The sequence below is a fragment of the Papio anubis genome, chromosome 2 (assembly GCF_008728515.1).
Source record: "Papio anubis isolate 15944 chromosome 2, Panubis1.0, whole genome shotgun sequence".
NCBI lineage: Eukaryota > Metazoa > Chordata > Mammalia > Primates > Cercopithecidae > Papio > Papio anubis.
The window spans coordinates 39,268,693-39,285,708 of record NC_044977.1 but is presented as its reverse complement, the minus strand read 5'-3'; the positions used below and the strand labels follow the sequence as shown (position 1 = coordinate 39,285,708).

Below are 17,016 nucleotides of genomic sequence, written 5' to 3'. Positions count from 1 at the left end.
ACAGAGCAAGACTCCATCTCAAAAAAAAAATTAATAAATTAGGAGGAGGGAACAAAATGTATTTGCTTATATATGAATAAATTGTTTCCAGAAGGACACACAAACTAATAACAGTTGCACAGTTGGTGGCTAGGAGACAGGATCAGCAGGTGGGAAGCTTTTCACTACAAGCACTGTTACATGTTTTGTGTTTTGAGTGATGTGAATGTATTACCTATTCAAAAATTTAAAATAAGAGCTCTATAGTGATTTTCTTCCTAAAATATCTAAATTAGATGGATAAAACCTATCATAAATCATCTTTCCTTCCTTCCATTAAAATATGTTTTCCTCCTTTGTTTGCATATATCACAGAAAGGGTCCCTACCCTGAGAAAGATCAATAATATTAAAGGAGAGGCTGCTGGTAATTAATTCATAAACGGAAATGCTATTCAGAGAGGACTACCTCTCCATGTAGGTAGAGTCTGTTTATTCACCTCCAGGCCAGCTCTGCCTGTTCACCTCCAGGCTAACTCTACTTACGTACTTGCTTCACAAGATTAGAAATAAATTTAGCTGTTCTTTTACCAACCTGAAGCAACTTTCTTTTTAAAAATTGTTTTTCTAAATAGGAAAGTAGTATATTTTATTGAAAAAAAATTTGGAAAACACTAAAATATAAAGCAGGGACAGTTAAAAATTGCTCACAGTCTCATTATTGAAGACCACTTTTTTTGCGGGATGGAGGGCAGACAGAGTTTTGCTCTTGTTGCCCAGGCTGTAAATGGCATGATCTTGACTCACTGCAACCTCTGCTTCCTGGGTTCAAGTGATTCTCCTGCCTCAGCCTCCCAAGTAGCTGAGATTACAGGCGCCCACCACCATGCCCAGATAATTTTTGTATTTTTAATAGAGACCGGGTTTCACCATGTTGGCCCAGCTGGTCTCAAATTCCTGACCTCAGGTGATCCACCTGCCTCTGCCTCCCAAAGTGCTGGGTTTACAGGTGTGAGCCACCTCACCTGGCCAAAGACTGCATTTTGCTGTATTTTCTCCTGATCTTCGTATGCATATGAAGATTTTATATTTACATTTATTTTAATATATTTGAGAATTATTTGTATACAGTTTCATATCCTGTACTTTAAAATTAACATAATGTTACGAATATTTTTCTGCCCTTCACCTAGCGAACTCTTGCTTATCCTTTAGGTCTCAGCTTAAATATCATTTACTAACACAAGCTGTCTCTAGAATAGGATCTCCTGTTGTTTACTTTCCATAGCAGCCTACTCTTCCTATAGCACTCATTACAATTATAAAAATGATTAGATATAAGTTTAATATTTGTTTTTCTTGGTTAGTCAGCTTCATCAACACAGGGGTTTTGTTTGTCTTGGTTACCACTGTGCCTCTAGGACCCGGTAAAGGGTCTGTCACATATAGCACAGTGATTAGCAGCTTGGGCTCTGGAATAAGGCAAAATTAATCAACAAATCCAAGCTCTGTGCTCTGGTGACATTGGGCAGAAGCAGTGTTTTTTATTTCTAACCCTGAACTTTTGAAAAGGAGGTAATGGAGTAACTCCAATAGCTTAAGTAACTTTACTAAGCTTTGATTTGTGAGGTAAATTGGCATGAAGGTATGTATCAGGGGAGTTATGTGAAGCTATGTGTCAGGCTATGGCTGAGAACAGCTTAAGCCATAGTTTGAGGCTTAAGCCGTTCATTATGGCATTTATTTAACTGCTTTTTTGCATTTTAAAGTAACTATATATTACATATATATGCTCTCTATATATGGTATTCAGTGTACAGTATATTGCATATATGTTATAGGTACTCCATAATATGATCTGTAAACTAAGAAACGGATATGTAGGAGGAAACTGAAAAGCTCCTATCCCCTACCATGTACTGTTGACTCTAGATTTTTTTTTCTCCTTTCTGGTTTCCAACACTGCTCTCTTAGAGGTTATGGGGATCCTCCATTTTCCCCTACATTTTGCTCATTCTCTTCTCCCTAGTTAATTTGGAAAGAAAATAGCATTGCAGAGTAAGTTATGACAAGTACTTACTATAGTTAGTCGGTTTTAAAGATTTGCAATTGAAGAAGCATATTTGAATAGCTGTGATAAAAAGAATTGGAAGTGATTATGCATTATTTCCATGTTTGCAAAATTAAAAAAGAAACTTATTTATATAGGGATCTGTCAGAGAAGATTAGATTATTTTTTGAAACTTCACTCATTTATTAAACATTAATTCACCAAGCAGATTAGAGGTGAGGATTCAAAGAAAAATAAAAATATCGTTACTGCTGTTGAGGCCCTTCTAGTTTAGTGGGAAGTAAGACAGATAAATTAGTGGCTCTCCATGTTTATGTACATAAAAAATCAGGCTGGGCACAGTCGCTCACGCCTGTAATCCCAGCACTTTGGGAGGTGGATGGATCATAAGGTCAGGAGTTCAAGCCAATCCTGGTCAACAAGGTAAAACTCTGTCTCTACTAAAAATACAAAAATTAGCTGGACATGGTGGTGCATGCCTGTAATCCCAGCTACTCAAGAGGCTGAGGTAGGAGAATCGCTTAAACCCGGGAGGCGGAGGTTGCAGTGAGCCAAGATTGAGCCACCGCACTCCAGCCTGGGCGACGGCAACAGAGCAAGACTTCGTCACACACAAAAAAATTAAAAAATAAATAAATAAATACATAAATAAATCACTGGTTAAGTTGTTAAAATATAGGTTGCTTGACTTTATTCCTTATCCCTGGAGAGGGAAGTTGTTAGGAGTTTACATGTCCAATTAGTAGCCCAGGTCATTCTGATGGAACAAAATAAATGATTCGTGGAACATACTTTGAGAAGCTTCAATGTAAACAAAGTAGATGATATAATAAGACCTTAAAAGAGGTCTGTAGATGGCACTATCGGGTGCAAGAAGGAAACAGCTGTGCCTGGAGAAGTCTGAATTTTCAATTATTATGAAGATAAGGTGGGATGGAGCAGTTTTTCTTTTATTTCATTTTTTAAAGACACATTTTAGCTTCCACTGAACCTATTAAGTTCTTACTTGAATCACACTACTTTTGAAGAAGATCATTTATAAAATGTTCCTTTTGGTTCTTCCAAACTTTCAGGCTACTAAGGCAGGTGCAGCATCAATGATTCACTACATGGTTCTGATATCAGCTCGCTTGGTACTACTCACTTTGTGTGGATGGGTACTTTGTTGGACCCTCGTCAATCTCTTTCGAAGCCATTCAGTCCTCAATCTCCTTTTCCTTGGCTACCCGTGAGTACTCCAGTTTTACCATTCATTAGTAGATCTTAAGAAATACTTTGGTCATGTAAACGATACTATAAAAGAGTGAAAAATGAAATTCTTCAAATATAAATGAAGCATTTGGAAAATTGGGAAATCCATGAGCATGGTGAACATACAATTTGTTTTCTAAACTGGAGTACAGTTGGGACAACAGGCATAAACCAGGACTACTCCTGGGGAACCTGAAATGTAGGGCTGTCTTGCCAGTGGAGAATATTTTAATTATCTCTCTTCATCAAGTAAAGGCCCCTCTTGCTGTCTATATTTGGGCAAACGGTAGTTAATTTTAGATGAATGCAGTGGTTCGAAAACCAGTCTTACTCTTAGTTGGTCATACTACTTTGATCTTCTGGTTCCTGTAACAAAATAACAATAAGTAGTCCTCCGTTATCCATGGTTTTGATTTCTGAAGTTTCAGTTACCTGAGATCAACCAAGGTCCAGAAACATTAAATAGAAATTTCCAGAAATATATGACAAATTATGTTTTAAATAATTTTAAATAATAATTTTATTTAAATAATTATTTAAATAATTATTTAAAATTATGTTTTAAATAATTTGTCATATATTTATGTTTTAAATAATTTGTCACTATTTATGTTTTAAATAGTGTGCTGTTCTGAGTAGTATGGTGAAATCTCTCGCCATCCCACTTTGTCCCACCAGGATGTGAATCATCTCTTTGTCCACCATGTCCATGCTGTGCATGCTACCTGCCAATTAGTTGCTTAGTAGCGGACTTGGTTATTAGATGGACTGGCATGGTGTCACAGGACTTGTGTTCACGTGACCTTTATTTTACTTAATATGGCTCCAAAGTGTAGTTATGCTCACAATTAGGGATGCCAAAGGAAAGCTGTAAAGTGCTTCCTTTTAAGTGAAAAGGGAAAGTTCTTGACTTAATAAGGAAAGATGAAAAATCATGCTGAGGTTGCTAAGATTTACTGTAAGAATGAATCTTCTATCCATGAAATTGTAAACAGTATGTTGTTATAATTGTTCTATTTTATTATTAAATCTCTTACTGTACCTAATTTATAAGTTAAAACTTTATTGTATGTATGTATATATAGTATAGGAAAAAACAGTGTATGTAGGGTTTGGTACTATCCATGGTTTTAGGCATCCACTGGGGTGTTGGAATGTCTTCCTGCAGGTAAGAGGGTCTACTGTATGCCATATTCAAGTGCTGTAGACATGTATATGTATTATGATTGTAACTAACATTTTATTACAAAAACTTTTAAACATTCAACAAGGTTGAAAGAATTTTACAGCTATCACCAGTGTAATCCTCACCTAGATGATTCTGCCTATTAATGCTTTACTATAGTAATACTTACCTGTCCATCTCTCCATCCCTGTATCCATTAGTTCATCTTACTTTTGATGCATTTCAAAGTTAAATTTCAGATCTCAGTTTACCTCCCCCTAAATACTTCAGCATGTATGTATCATTAACTAGAGCTCGATATTTGTTTACAGCTTTTTTTTCTTTTGAAGTTAAATTCATATAAATAAAATTCCTGCCAGGCGCGGGCTCAAGCCTATAATCCCAGCACTTTGGGAGGCCGAGGCAGGCAGATCACCTGAGGTTAGGAGTTTGAGACCAGCCTGGCCAACATGGCGAAACCCCGTCTCTACTAAAAAAGATTAGCAGGGCGTGGTGGCGTGTGTCTGTAATCCCAGCTACTCAGGAGGCTGAGGTAGAAGAATCACCTGAACCCAGGAGATGGAGGTTGCAGTGAGCAGGGACTGTGCCGTTGAACTCCAGACTGGGCGACAAGAGCAAGACTCTGTCTCAAATAAATTAATTAATTAAATTAAATTCCCAAATCTTGTGTATATGGAGTTTTGATAAATGTGGACACACCTGTGTGACTTAATCCCCTATCAAGAGTTCAGAGCGTTATGCATACTCAACAAGATTCTGTCATGCCACTTTCCCATCAAACCCCACCACTGTCCAGAGACGGTTGCTTTTTTTTTTTTGAGACAGGGTTTTGCTCTGTCTTCCAGGCTGGAGTGCAGTGGAGTGATCTCAGCTCACTGCAGCCTTGACCTCTCAGGCTCAAGCGATTCTCCCACCTCAGCCTCCCAAATAGCTGGAACTACATGTGCACACCACCATGCCCTGCTAATTTTTTAGGGTTTTTTTTGTTTTGTTTTGTTTTTGTTTTTGTTTTGTAGAGACAGGATTTCACCATGTTGCCCAGGCTGAGGAGTAAGTTTTTTCTTTTTCATTCCAGAGTCCTTATTACTATATTAGTAGTTCTCAAAATGTAGTTTCTAGAACAGCAGCATCAGCATCACTTACAAATTTGTTAGAAATTCTCAGAATCTACACCAAACCTACTGACATAGAAACTGGAAAGTAGGATCTAGCAAGTTGTGTTTTAACAAGCCCTCAAGGTGATTCTGATGCATACTCAAGTTTGAGAATTATTGCTTTATATTATTTATGGTGCTGAAGTGTTAGCGTGAATTTATGTGGGTAATTACAAAGTATAAAATCAAGTCATAATCAGAGATTGTGCTAATAAAGATGACAGGAAGAGTCTATTGGTTATACTATGGTAGGTCTGATTACATTGTTTAAACAGTTATGTAAGTCACTCATCAACTGAATTCATTAATATTACCCTTGTTTTCTACAAATGAGTTATCACAAACATTTTTCTTGACTGATTTCACATGAGGAATATATTTTACATCAATTGTTTCTATGTTTATAGATTAATATTTCAACTATTTGAGTTGAAAATAAATGTTTAGTCATTCTCCTTACTGGTTGAATGAGAAGATTAACCATATCTGATTTGAAAGGCTAATTATAGATATATTGAAGAACATTTTGGCCAAGTTTAAGAGGATTACCATCATCAAGATGGCTAACGAACTTTTCTGTTTCAATTTAAGTATATAAAGAAACTTACTTATTCTTAGAGGCTCTCCACACCCCTTAAAACAATGAAATAATTATGTAATTTAAATGCATTTTAGTTTTAAACCTACAGGCATACCTCAGAGATATTGTAAGTTCTGTTCCAGACTGCTGCAATGAAGCGAATATAGCAATAAAGCAAGTCATGTCAATTTTTTGATTTCCTAGTGCATATGAAAGTTATGTGTTCACTATACTGTAGTCTATTTTATTTTATTTTATTTTTTGAGACAAGGTCTTGCTCTGTTGCCCAGGCTGGAGTACAGTGGTGCAATCACAGCTCACTGCAGCCTTGCCCTCCTGGACTCAAGCAGTCCTAGGGGACTGGGACTGTAGGCGTGTGCTACCGTGCCTGGCTAATTTTTAGATTTTTTGTAGAGATTGGGTCTCGTTTTGTTATCCAGGCTGGTCTTGAACTCCTGGCTTAAGATCCTCTTGCCTTGGCCTCCCAAAGTGCTGGGATTACAGAGGTGAGCCACCATGCCCAGCTTTACGCTATCTATATTCTATTAAGTGCACAATAGCATTATGTCTTTTAAAAGTACGTATCTTAATTTAAAAATACGTGATTGCTAAAAGATGCTGATGAGCATTTAAGCCTTCAATGAGTTGTAATCTTCTTGCTGGTAGAGAGTCTTGCCTCAGTGTTGATGGCTGCTGACTGATCAGGGTGGTGGTTGCTGAAGGTTGGGATGGCTTTGTCACTTTCTTAAAATAAGACAACACTGAAGTTTGCTACATCAGTTGACACTTCCTTTCATGAAACATACCTCCGTAGCATGTGATGTGTTTGATAGATGATACTTTACCCACAGTGGAACTTCTTTCAACATTGAAGTAATTTCTGTCAAACCCTGCTACTGCTGTAACAACTATTAAGTTTACATAATATTCTAAATTCTTTGTTGTCATTTCAACAGTGTTCATAGCATCTTTACCAGAAATAGATTTTATCTCAAGAAACAACTTTCTTATCCATAAGAAGCAGCTCCTCATCTGTTTAAGTTTGATCGTGAGAGAGTGCAGCCACATCTTCAGTCTTCACTTTTTTTTTTTCTCTAAACAGGGTCTCACTCTGTCGCCCAAGTTTGAGTGCAGTGGTATGATCACAGCTCACTGCAACATCTGTCCTGAGCTCAAGTGATCCTCCCACCTCAGCCTCTCACATAGCTGGGACTACAGGTGTGTGCCATCACGCCTGGCTAATTTTTTTATTTTTATTTTTTTTTAGAGGTGGGGTTTTGCTATGTTGCCTAGGCTGGTGTTGAACTCCTAGGCTCAAGTGATCCAGCCTTCTTGGCTTCCCAAAGTGCTGAGATTATAGGCGTGAGCCACTGCACCCGGTCCAGGCTCCACTTCTAATTCTAGTTACTTTTCCTACCACATTTGCAGTTACTTTCTCCAGTGAAGTCTTGAACCTCTCAGTCATCTGTGAGGGTAGGAACCAACTTCCTCCAGATTTGCTCATGTTGATATTTTGACCTCCTCTCATAAATCACAGATGTTCTCAATGGCATTTAGCATGGTGAATTCTTTCCAGATGGTTTTCAGTTTACTTTGCCCAGATCCATTGGAGGAATCTCTATTTAATGCAGAAATATGTTTTGCCTTACAAAACGTATTTCTTAAATAATAAGATTTCAAAATCAGAATTACTTCTTGATCCATGGCTGCAGAATGGATGCTATGTTAACAGGCATAAAAACAATCTCCATCAGAGCCTTTGGTGACTAGGTGCATTGTCAGTGAGCAGTAAGTAAGTATCTTTTTTTTGAGATGGAGTCTCGCTCTGTTGCCCAGGCTGGAATGCAGTGGCATGATCTCGGCTCACTGCAACCTCTGCCTCCCAGGTTCAAGTGATTGTCCTGCCTCAGGCTCCCAAAGTGCTGAGATTATAGGCTTGAGCCACCACACCCAGCCGTACATAATATTTTTAAAGGTATCTTTTTTCTAAGCAGTAGGTTCAACAGTGAACTTATTAGTAAACCATGCTATAAACAGATGTGCTGTCATCCAGATTATGTTATTCTATTTCTAGAGCATTGACAGAGTAGATTTTGCGTAATTCTTAAAGGTGGTAGGATTTGAACACTCGGAGGCCATTTAGGGTTATTAGTTGGCCTAATTTCAATATTCTTGTGTTTTAGGGAATAGGGAGGCCTGACGTGAGGGAGAGGGAGAGGGAAATAGCTCATTGATGGAGCAGTGAGAACACACTTTCATCCATTAAGTTTGCTATCTCATATGGGTGCAGTTTGTAGTGCCCCAAAACAATTACAGTAGTAATATCAAAGATCACATTTCGCATAACAGATGTAATAGTAATGAAAAAGTCTGAAATATTGGGAGAATTCTCAAAATATGACAGAGACACAAAGTGAGCACTTTGGAAAATGGTACCCCCAGATATGCTTGATGCAGGGTTGCCACAAACCTTCAGTTTATAATAATGTGTCTGGGACGTGCAATGAAGTGAAATGCAATAAAATGAGGTCTGCCTGTGTTAGCCTTCTTTACTTTTAAGAAGTTGTATAATCTACCTTTTATCTAAACTTCAATTTAAAAATTGAAAGTGTGAGAAATTTAAAATACTAGATTATGACAATAGCAACATATTTAATTTCCTGTTTATTCATAGGTTAAAATAAGAAAGAGGCCCTTTTCTGCCTCGTTTTTTCCCCCTTCGGTTCTCAAATAGTTTCTCATTAGGGTAAATTAGTCTAAAGTCTAACAGTTGTGGTTCCTAAGTGTGTCTTGAATTGGGTCCAGTGCTCTCCATAGTTTTTACTATTGCATTGTCAACCTTCTTCTGGTCTTCTGATAATCCATTCTTGTTCCCCTCCATTTCATTTTTATTGTAGCTAGAATGATTTTCACAATGGGAAATTTAATCATGTTACTAACCCTCTTTAAAATCCTTTAATTAATTATTTTATTTACCTTACAAAGCCCTCCATTGTAGAGCCCAGTATGGGGATAGGGCAGGTGGCCTCACCCATAGAATGAGGGCCATGCAGTTATGTGGCAATGAGACTACAAAGAAGGGTAAAGAATTGGGACCATCATTGCAATCTACCACACACTCCACCTCTTATCCCCATCCCTACACCTACACATGCAGCTTGTGTTTTGGCAGCATTGAACTTATGATGACCTGCTGTAGCCATCACAAATATGCACATATGAGAGTTTTTTTGTCTAATACTTCTATCTCTGACTGGGTGTGGGGGCTCACACCTGTAATCCCAGCACTTTGCAAGGCCCAGGCGGTAGGATCACTTGAGCGCAGGAGTTCAAGAACAGATTGAGCAACATAGGGAGACCCTGTTTATACCAAAAATAAAATAATTAGCTGCATGTAGTGGCATGCGCCTGTAGTCCTAGCTACTTGGCAGGCTGAGGCAGGAGAATTGCCTGAGCCCAAGAAGTTGAGGCTTCAGTGAGCCATAATCTCGCTACTATACTCCAGTCTGGGCGACAGAGTAAGACCTTCTCTCAAAATAAATAAATAAATGAAAATTAGAATTAGGCCAGGTGTGGTGGCTCATGCCTGTAATCCCAGCACTTTGGGAGGCTGAGGTGGGCTGATCATGAGGTAAGGAGATTGAGACCATCCTGGCTAACATGATGAAACCCTGTCTCTACTAAAAAAATTTTTAAAAATTAGCCGGGCGTGGTGGCAGTCGCCTGTAGTCCCAGCTACTCAGGAGGCTGAGGCAGGATAATGGCGTGAAAAGGGAGGTGGAGCTTGCAGTGAGCCGAGATGGAACCACTGCACTTCAGCCTGGGCGACAGAGTGAGACTCCGTCTCAAAAACAAAAAAAAATTAGAATTAATACTTCTACCCCTACCCCCTCATGTCCTCCCAAGGGCACATTCACAGTGGATCCCAGAGCTAATGCTAAGAATGTTCTTAATTAGTTACAAGTAACATCTGTTCTCCCTGTGTAGAAAACTATGGATAAGTGTCATTTGTTCAGTTTGTAATAAAATATATAACTAAATATCTTTTTTTTTTTCTTTTTTTTTTTTTTTTTGAGAAGGAGTTTCGCTCTTGTCACCCAGGCTGGAGTGCAGTGGTGTGATCTTGGCTCACTGCAGTCTCCACCTCCAAGGTTCAAGTGATTCTCCTGCCTCAGCCTCCGAGTAGCTGGGATTACAGGCACGCGCCACCACACCCAGCTAATTTTTGTATTATTAGTAGAGGCAGGGTTTCACCATGTTCACCAGGCTGGTCTTGAACTCCTGACCTCAGGTGACCCACTTGCCTTGGCCTCTCAAAGTGCTGGGATTATAGGCATGAGGGACTGTGGCTGGCCCTAAATATCTTTTTATTTGCTATTTTTCATATCTGAATTTATGTCCGTGAAATGAGCATTTAATTTATAATACCTGGGTCACAATGTGGAAATTACTTAATGAGGACTTGAAGTATTTAAAAAAATTTTAAGGAACCAGCAGTTGGAATACTATAAGAAGTTATCAAAAGTCTCAAAAATATTCACTTCTGTAACCAAGTAATTTTACTTTTAAAAATTCATTTGTACTTCTAGAATGACTCAGAAAGAAAACACCAAAACTGCCCCAGAGTTAAAAATCGAATAAACATGGTAAGATCTGTGGAGAAAAATAAGCAGGAAAGGAGAACTAGGGTCGCCTGTGGGAGTGGGATGAGTGATACAGTAGGGAGGCAGGAGGGTCCCCTACTAAGAAGGGGACATTTGAAGTGAAGGACAAGCTGTACTTAAATGACCAAATGTAAACACGTGTTAGGAAAATCCTTATCACATTGTTATTTATAGTAGTGGAAAATAAGAAACAGCCTAAGTTTCCAGCAAGAGAGAAATGGGTAAATTATGGCATCTCTATATGAGAATACTATTGTATCTTTAAAAATTGCCATAGAAAAATATTTAGACTTGAGAAAATACTCAGTGCACATGGAAAATACTCAATACACACACATGCACACATGCAAAGTTAAAACAGCAGGATACAAAACACATTGTACTGTATGAGGCCAAACATAAAAGGAAAAAAGCATATGTAACTATATATAAAGTTTAGAAACTTTATATTGGAAATATGTGCATCTAGTTATAAAAATGAGTATTGCTAGGTGATGAGTGTTTTGCCATTGTGGTTTTCTGTAGGTTCTCTATAATCTACAATGAATGTACACAGCTTTTATGGAAAGAAATTGAAGAGCTCTCCAGATAATGAATTTACTATCAGCAGTGCCCCTCCTGAGTTATGTTTACTCTTGTGGGTCCTGACTATTTTATTGACATAAGTTGTAAGTTATATTGACATAACTTATAAGGTGTGATTTAAGGTGGTATCTGGGGTCTCATTTTCACACTTTGTTTTACAGGTTTGGTGTTTATGTTCCTCTTTGCTGTTTTCATCAAGATAGTAGAGCTCATCTTCTTCTCACAGACTATAACTATGTGGTTCAGCACCAGGCAGTAGAGGAAAGTGCCTCGACTGTGGGAGGCTTGGCCAAATCCAAAGACTTTCTCTCCTTGTTGCTGGAGTCTCTAAAAGAACAGTTTAATAATGCCACACCCATCCCCACCCACAGTTGTCCCCTATCTCCAGACCTCATTCGCAATGAAGTAGAATGTCTGAAAGCAGATTTCAACCACAGAATCAAGGAGGTTCTCTTCAACTCCCTCTTCAGTGCCTACTATGTTGCATTTCTCCCCCTGTGTTTTGTGAAGGTAAGTGGTTATCTTACTTTTATGTGCTTCCTGGATCTGTGTGTGAATTACATAAACTGGGTATTTCTTGTTTAATCCCCCTTTTCTCTGTCTCCCCTTTGGCAGCCTGGATGGTGGAGTTCGGCTGCATCTGGAGTGCACTAATACCGCTCCTGGTTGGCGGATAGGTATTTCCATATATGTGATGCACCCGTGGTGGTCCCCTCTTTTTTTTTTTTTTTTTTTTTTAAGTATTTTTAGTTTCTGGGGAGAATCAAAATGTACTTATAATAGAATCAGTATGTAGTAGCTTAAGAGGACCAAGGTTTCAGTAAAACTCAGCCTACTATGGTTGATCTTAACATGGTTGTCAGGAGTTTCCTTGAATTTAATCTAACCTTTATCTAAACTTCAGTTTACTTCAATAGAAAAGAAAAATGGTCTGGATGTCACTTGGGCCCAAAATCTTTTGGGACATTTTAGTGCCCTTTCTTTACCCATTCAGAAGTACTTCTGCAGCCGGAATGGTCCTTCAGAGAACACAGTTCTTCTAGAAAGGAGACACTTAAAATATAATCGCCTCTCCCTCCCATCCCTAACTCATACAGCCAGAAAGTTAGGTTGAAGGATTGTGGAGGACTCTGCTCTTGAACTTTCTGCACGGACAGCAGGACCACCAGTGCATGTGTGATTCAGTGTGGCATTTGTCTGCAGGGCATATGTACACGCACCCATCCCTGCCTCTTTTTACCAGTGCATGTATCATTTCTCTCTCTTCTGATCTCTTCCAGAGTACCCAGTACTATGACATGCGCTGGTCATGCGAGCACCTCATTATGGTGTGGATCAATGCTTTTGTCATGCTCACCACGCAACTGTTGCCATCCAAATACTGTGATTTGCTACATAAATCAGCTGCTCACCTGGGCAAGTGGCAGAAGCTGGAACATGGGTCCTACAGCAATGCTCCCCAGCACATGTGAGTAAGCTAGAGGGTAAAACCATGTAACACTTTCTACATGCTGCTGATCATGTTTATTTGCTTTGTATGTCATTCTTGCTCTTGTCTTTGAACATTTAATTTTTAGTTTTTGTCTTACATGGATGCTTGTCATCATGCTAAACTGAATACAAGGGACATTAACTCATTTCCACCACCACCCCCAGCTTCTTAAATGCGTTCTACCTTTCAGCTGCCCAGTCACTCTTAGAGTGTATAATTTGTCTCCCAAGCAATGCAATTGGAGTTTTCTTTCAATCTTACCCCTTTGCCCAAATGCAAAGAGTCATATATTTTATTCCTCTTTAGAAGACTTTAAGATTTGTCTTCTCATCTTCATTGCCACAGCTGAGTAGTTGCTAGCTACTCATCTCACACTTAGCTGGAATATGCTTCTCTCATTTTTTTCTTTCTAATACATGCAGTTTTATTCTAGTAATTTTCCTTACCTGTACTTTTTTACTATTATTTTCTTTCTAAACTCTCTACTGAATATTTCCCTGCTTCTCCTGTGTTTAAGTGAGAACTGTGCCTGACTGTGAGTTCTTTGGAAGAATTTTTCTTGTTGTGTTCCCCCTTATCAGTCATTACTCCACATGGCTCCTGTGATCCAAAATGGCTAACATTAGGACCGTTTTATTCTGTCACTTCTGAGTCCTTCATCATACTTTTCTTTCAGACCCAAACCATCTTCATCTTCCCCCTTTTGTAATTCGAACATTTCACAAATTTCATCTCCTAGAAATTTTTCCCTAGTTAAGTGGGACAGATTGAGGTGACCTTCCCTTTCCCTCTCCCCCTGAGAGTTCTCCCTTCAATTATCTGCCTTGATGTCTGATACAGATTAGCACAGGCCTTCAAGCCCAGGAACTGAAAGAGATTGGGCCAGGCTGAAAAGAAACCCGACTGTGGGCAAAGGACAGATTTCAATAAAAATTGAAAATACAATCCACAGTACTAGTACTGTACATCTTCAGGCTACTGATGGCACATGGCCATGAGGTGTATCATCACTTTAATGCTGGTAAGTGTGAGCAAGGCCGGTGGAACATTTTCTGAACTGGGAAAGCTTCAGGGTGCTAGAATTTTTTTTTTTTTTTTTTTTAAATAACATATCTAAACTGCCTCCCAGTTCTTACCCTAGGAAACTAACCTTTCCAAAATCAGGAAGAGATGAATTAACTTAGATTTTTTAAAAAAAAGCTTAACCTGAAGATCCCTGTCCCCACCCAAACTCCATTGTGCTGGAAAGAATGAAGCTGCTGCTTCTGTAACTTCTTTTCCCCCTGAGAAACCTATAAAAATAAACCACAAAAGCAGTGAAAAGTCTGTGTGTGTGTGAGATGTGTCGCTGTGTTCTACTGTATACCTTCTTACAGTTGTGAGGTATTTGAATTGTGTGATAAGCAAACTGATTTCCTATAGTTTTTTGGGATGTAATTCTGCAGTAAATGTCATGCTAGATTGACAATGTGCTAATTTCTCCACTACGCTTATTACCATCAGCTTTCTCTTCTTGTTTGTTCCCTCTAGCATTTCCACCAGTAGACTGCTCACTTGGGATGGAGATGACAGTCTGTCTGCTTACACACTATTTTCTGGCTCATAGTGTGACTCATAGCCACACTATTTTCTGGCTTACACATTTATGTCTGCTCATTCTTCTAAGCCTCTTAAGTCCTTTGACACTGAGTTAACTGTACTTCTTTGCAACCTCTGTGTACTATATAGCAATGAATTTAAAGTAACAAATCCTTTCTAAAACTACTCCAGTTTGACCATGGAATTACTGTATTTTCAGAATTCAGGCAGATGAAGCCTTGATTGTTTAATTCCTTCCATTAAAATACAGCTGGCCTTGCCAGATACTATCTTATCTGTAATTGCCAATATGCTAACATTGCATTTCTTTCTCCCTTAGTTGGTCAGAAAATACAATATGGCCTCAAGGGGTGCTGGTGCGGCACAGCAGATGTTTATATAGAGCCATGGGGCCTTACAACGTGGCAGTGCCTTCAGATGTATCCCATGCCCGCTTTTATGCAAGTACCACTTATTTATTTTCAAACGTAAGCTTAGGGGTAAGTGTTAGGAGGCCACCTGTGTGGAAGCATGTAGCATAGTGTGTAGCACATACTAGGAAATTATTACAAGGTAATTATTGCCACTAGCGTAACAGTGGTCCCTGTACTTTGGAAATGTCTTCTGAAGGGCAGATTGAAGATCATATACCATTATTCCAGTTTTAGTGGCTTAGCTGGTTTCTGTAGTTACATTGGTATTTGTTGAATCTAGTATTACTTGAAACAAGTAGGCAGTTATCTAAGACTCCTTTTTCATCTTACCATTTTTGTTTTGTAAGAGTTTGGTTTAGTGGTATTGTTAAGATATACTGTATCTGTGTATCCATAAGTGACATTTAATATATTAATAGTGTGGTGGTTTTATTTTTAGGTATTTGTCATATATGTTGTTTCTTTAAAAAGGCTTTAGCTTCCCCTTTGGAAGTCAGATAAATGCCATCAAAAGGAAAAAAGCTTAAAAGTTAAAAAAGGAAAAAGCAATAGAAACTCACTATATCCAGTTTCTGTTCCATTGAACTCATCCCTTTGGTTATGATCTATTTGGTCTTTCAGCCTTCCAGAAATTATCTGTACAAGACAAAAGTATATACTTATAAAAGAAAGACCAGCTGACCAATGCGAGTGGGGAAAACTAGGTGCCTGTGGGGGACTGTTTATAGTAAAAATGCCCATAGTGCAGTGCGTTGCTTTTGAAAGGGGATCATATTCTAAACAAGAATTGAAGATCTTTTTAAAATACTTGCATCTCTTTCTCCCTCAGTCCTTCCCAGTTCCTGTGAGGGGGGTACATGGACTTTCTGGTTCTGCAGGTGTTTGTTACTGAGGGACACTTCAATTAAATATTGGGAACTTGCACCAGGCATGATGCTTATAAATACCATGGTAGGGGAATGCAGAGTGGGGCAGGTTGGGAGGAACATGGGGAAGGTGAAAGGCCCTTGAATGAGAAAATGACAGGCATCTCCTTCTTGACGCCAGTGGAAATGCCTTAAAGTGGAGGAAAGGACTTAAGTCACAAGTACATGAGCATTTGATTTCTGTATAGAATATTTAATTCAGCCAGCTGAATTCTCTAGGCCATTAATGACTTCTGTTGGTCCTTGCTATCTCCTTGAGACCTGTGATAGCCAAATAGTTCATTAGAATTTTCTGCTTGAAAATTAGGTATTTTCCTTGCTAGCTTTGGACAGCTGAAAAATCAGATGGAATCCATGGAAAGATATTAGGCAAGTTGATTTATTACTGATTTTGCAGGACTGGATAGATAGTTAAATCAGTGCTTCTCAAAGTGATCCATGGGCCACCTGGCCCACTATTTTTAAAAAGTGATTCAGGGCCCCTATATCAGACTTCTGAACCAGAATCTCTGGATGATCCCAGGAATTGGCAGCATTTGTGGATTTGGAAATGATTCTTAGGCACACTGAAGTTTCAAAACAGTCATTTAAAATGTGCCTATTACCTATCGCTGTCAGACTCCAGGTTAAACATTTTCTTCCTCTTGAACCTGGAAACTTAAAGCTGTCAGGATAATTTGGCTTCATTCTGAGGTGTAAGCTCTGAGATCTAAGTTCCATTTAAATTAGTTCTTTTAGATCTGATCACTGCTGTTACTGTACTGTTTGTCTTCATCTAGATTTAGGATTAGACTGGTTAAACTGAACTGTTAATGTTCCTTTACAACTTGTGGCCTATATGTTTGTATTCATAACTTTGTATTAGAAAACCAGAATTTAGCCTTTTAGAGTGGAGAATTTAGTGGGAGTAAATATAGTAGTAAGCCCTATTTTTAGTCTAATTCTGACTCATTTTTCCTTCCTCCTTATCCTGTCTTTGTGTACCCTACTTCTCAATATCCAGAAAAAAATCAGTAATTAAACACACAGGTATATGGTGTAGAGGATTTCAGTAAGTGACCATGGTGGGTAAACAGTTTAAGGAAAAATTAAGAAACTATTATATTGATACTCGATT

The 17,016-nt window shown here is 38.6% G+C and overlaps 1 protein-coding gene across 5 annotated transcripts in view; it reads left to right on the top strand.

The window, feature by feature from the left end:
* TMEM39A (transmembrane protein 39A) overlaps positions 1 to 17,016 on the top strand; it is a 35,619-nt gene that overhangs the window by 16,649 nt on the left and 1,954 nt on the right. For 4 of the 5 annotated variants that reach the window (XM_017955186.1, XM_003893964.2, XM_009200046.1 and 1 more), the window contains 4 exons: positions 3,123 to 3,277; positions 11,631 to 11,979; positions 12,750 to 12,937; positions 14,880 to 15,000. In XM_017955186.1, coding sequence (XP_017810675.1) covers positions 3,123 to 3,277; positions 11,631 to 11,979; positions 12,750 to 12,937; positions 14,880 to 15,000 — 813 coding nt within the window. Of the gene's footprint in view, positions 1 to 3,122; positions 3,278 to 11,630; positions 11,980 to 12,749; positions 12,938 to 13,801; positions 13,983 to 14,879; positions 15,001 to 17,016 lie in introns of all 5 variants that reach the window. The other variant, XR_001899602.1, reaches the window with a different exon arrangement.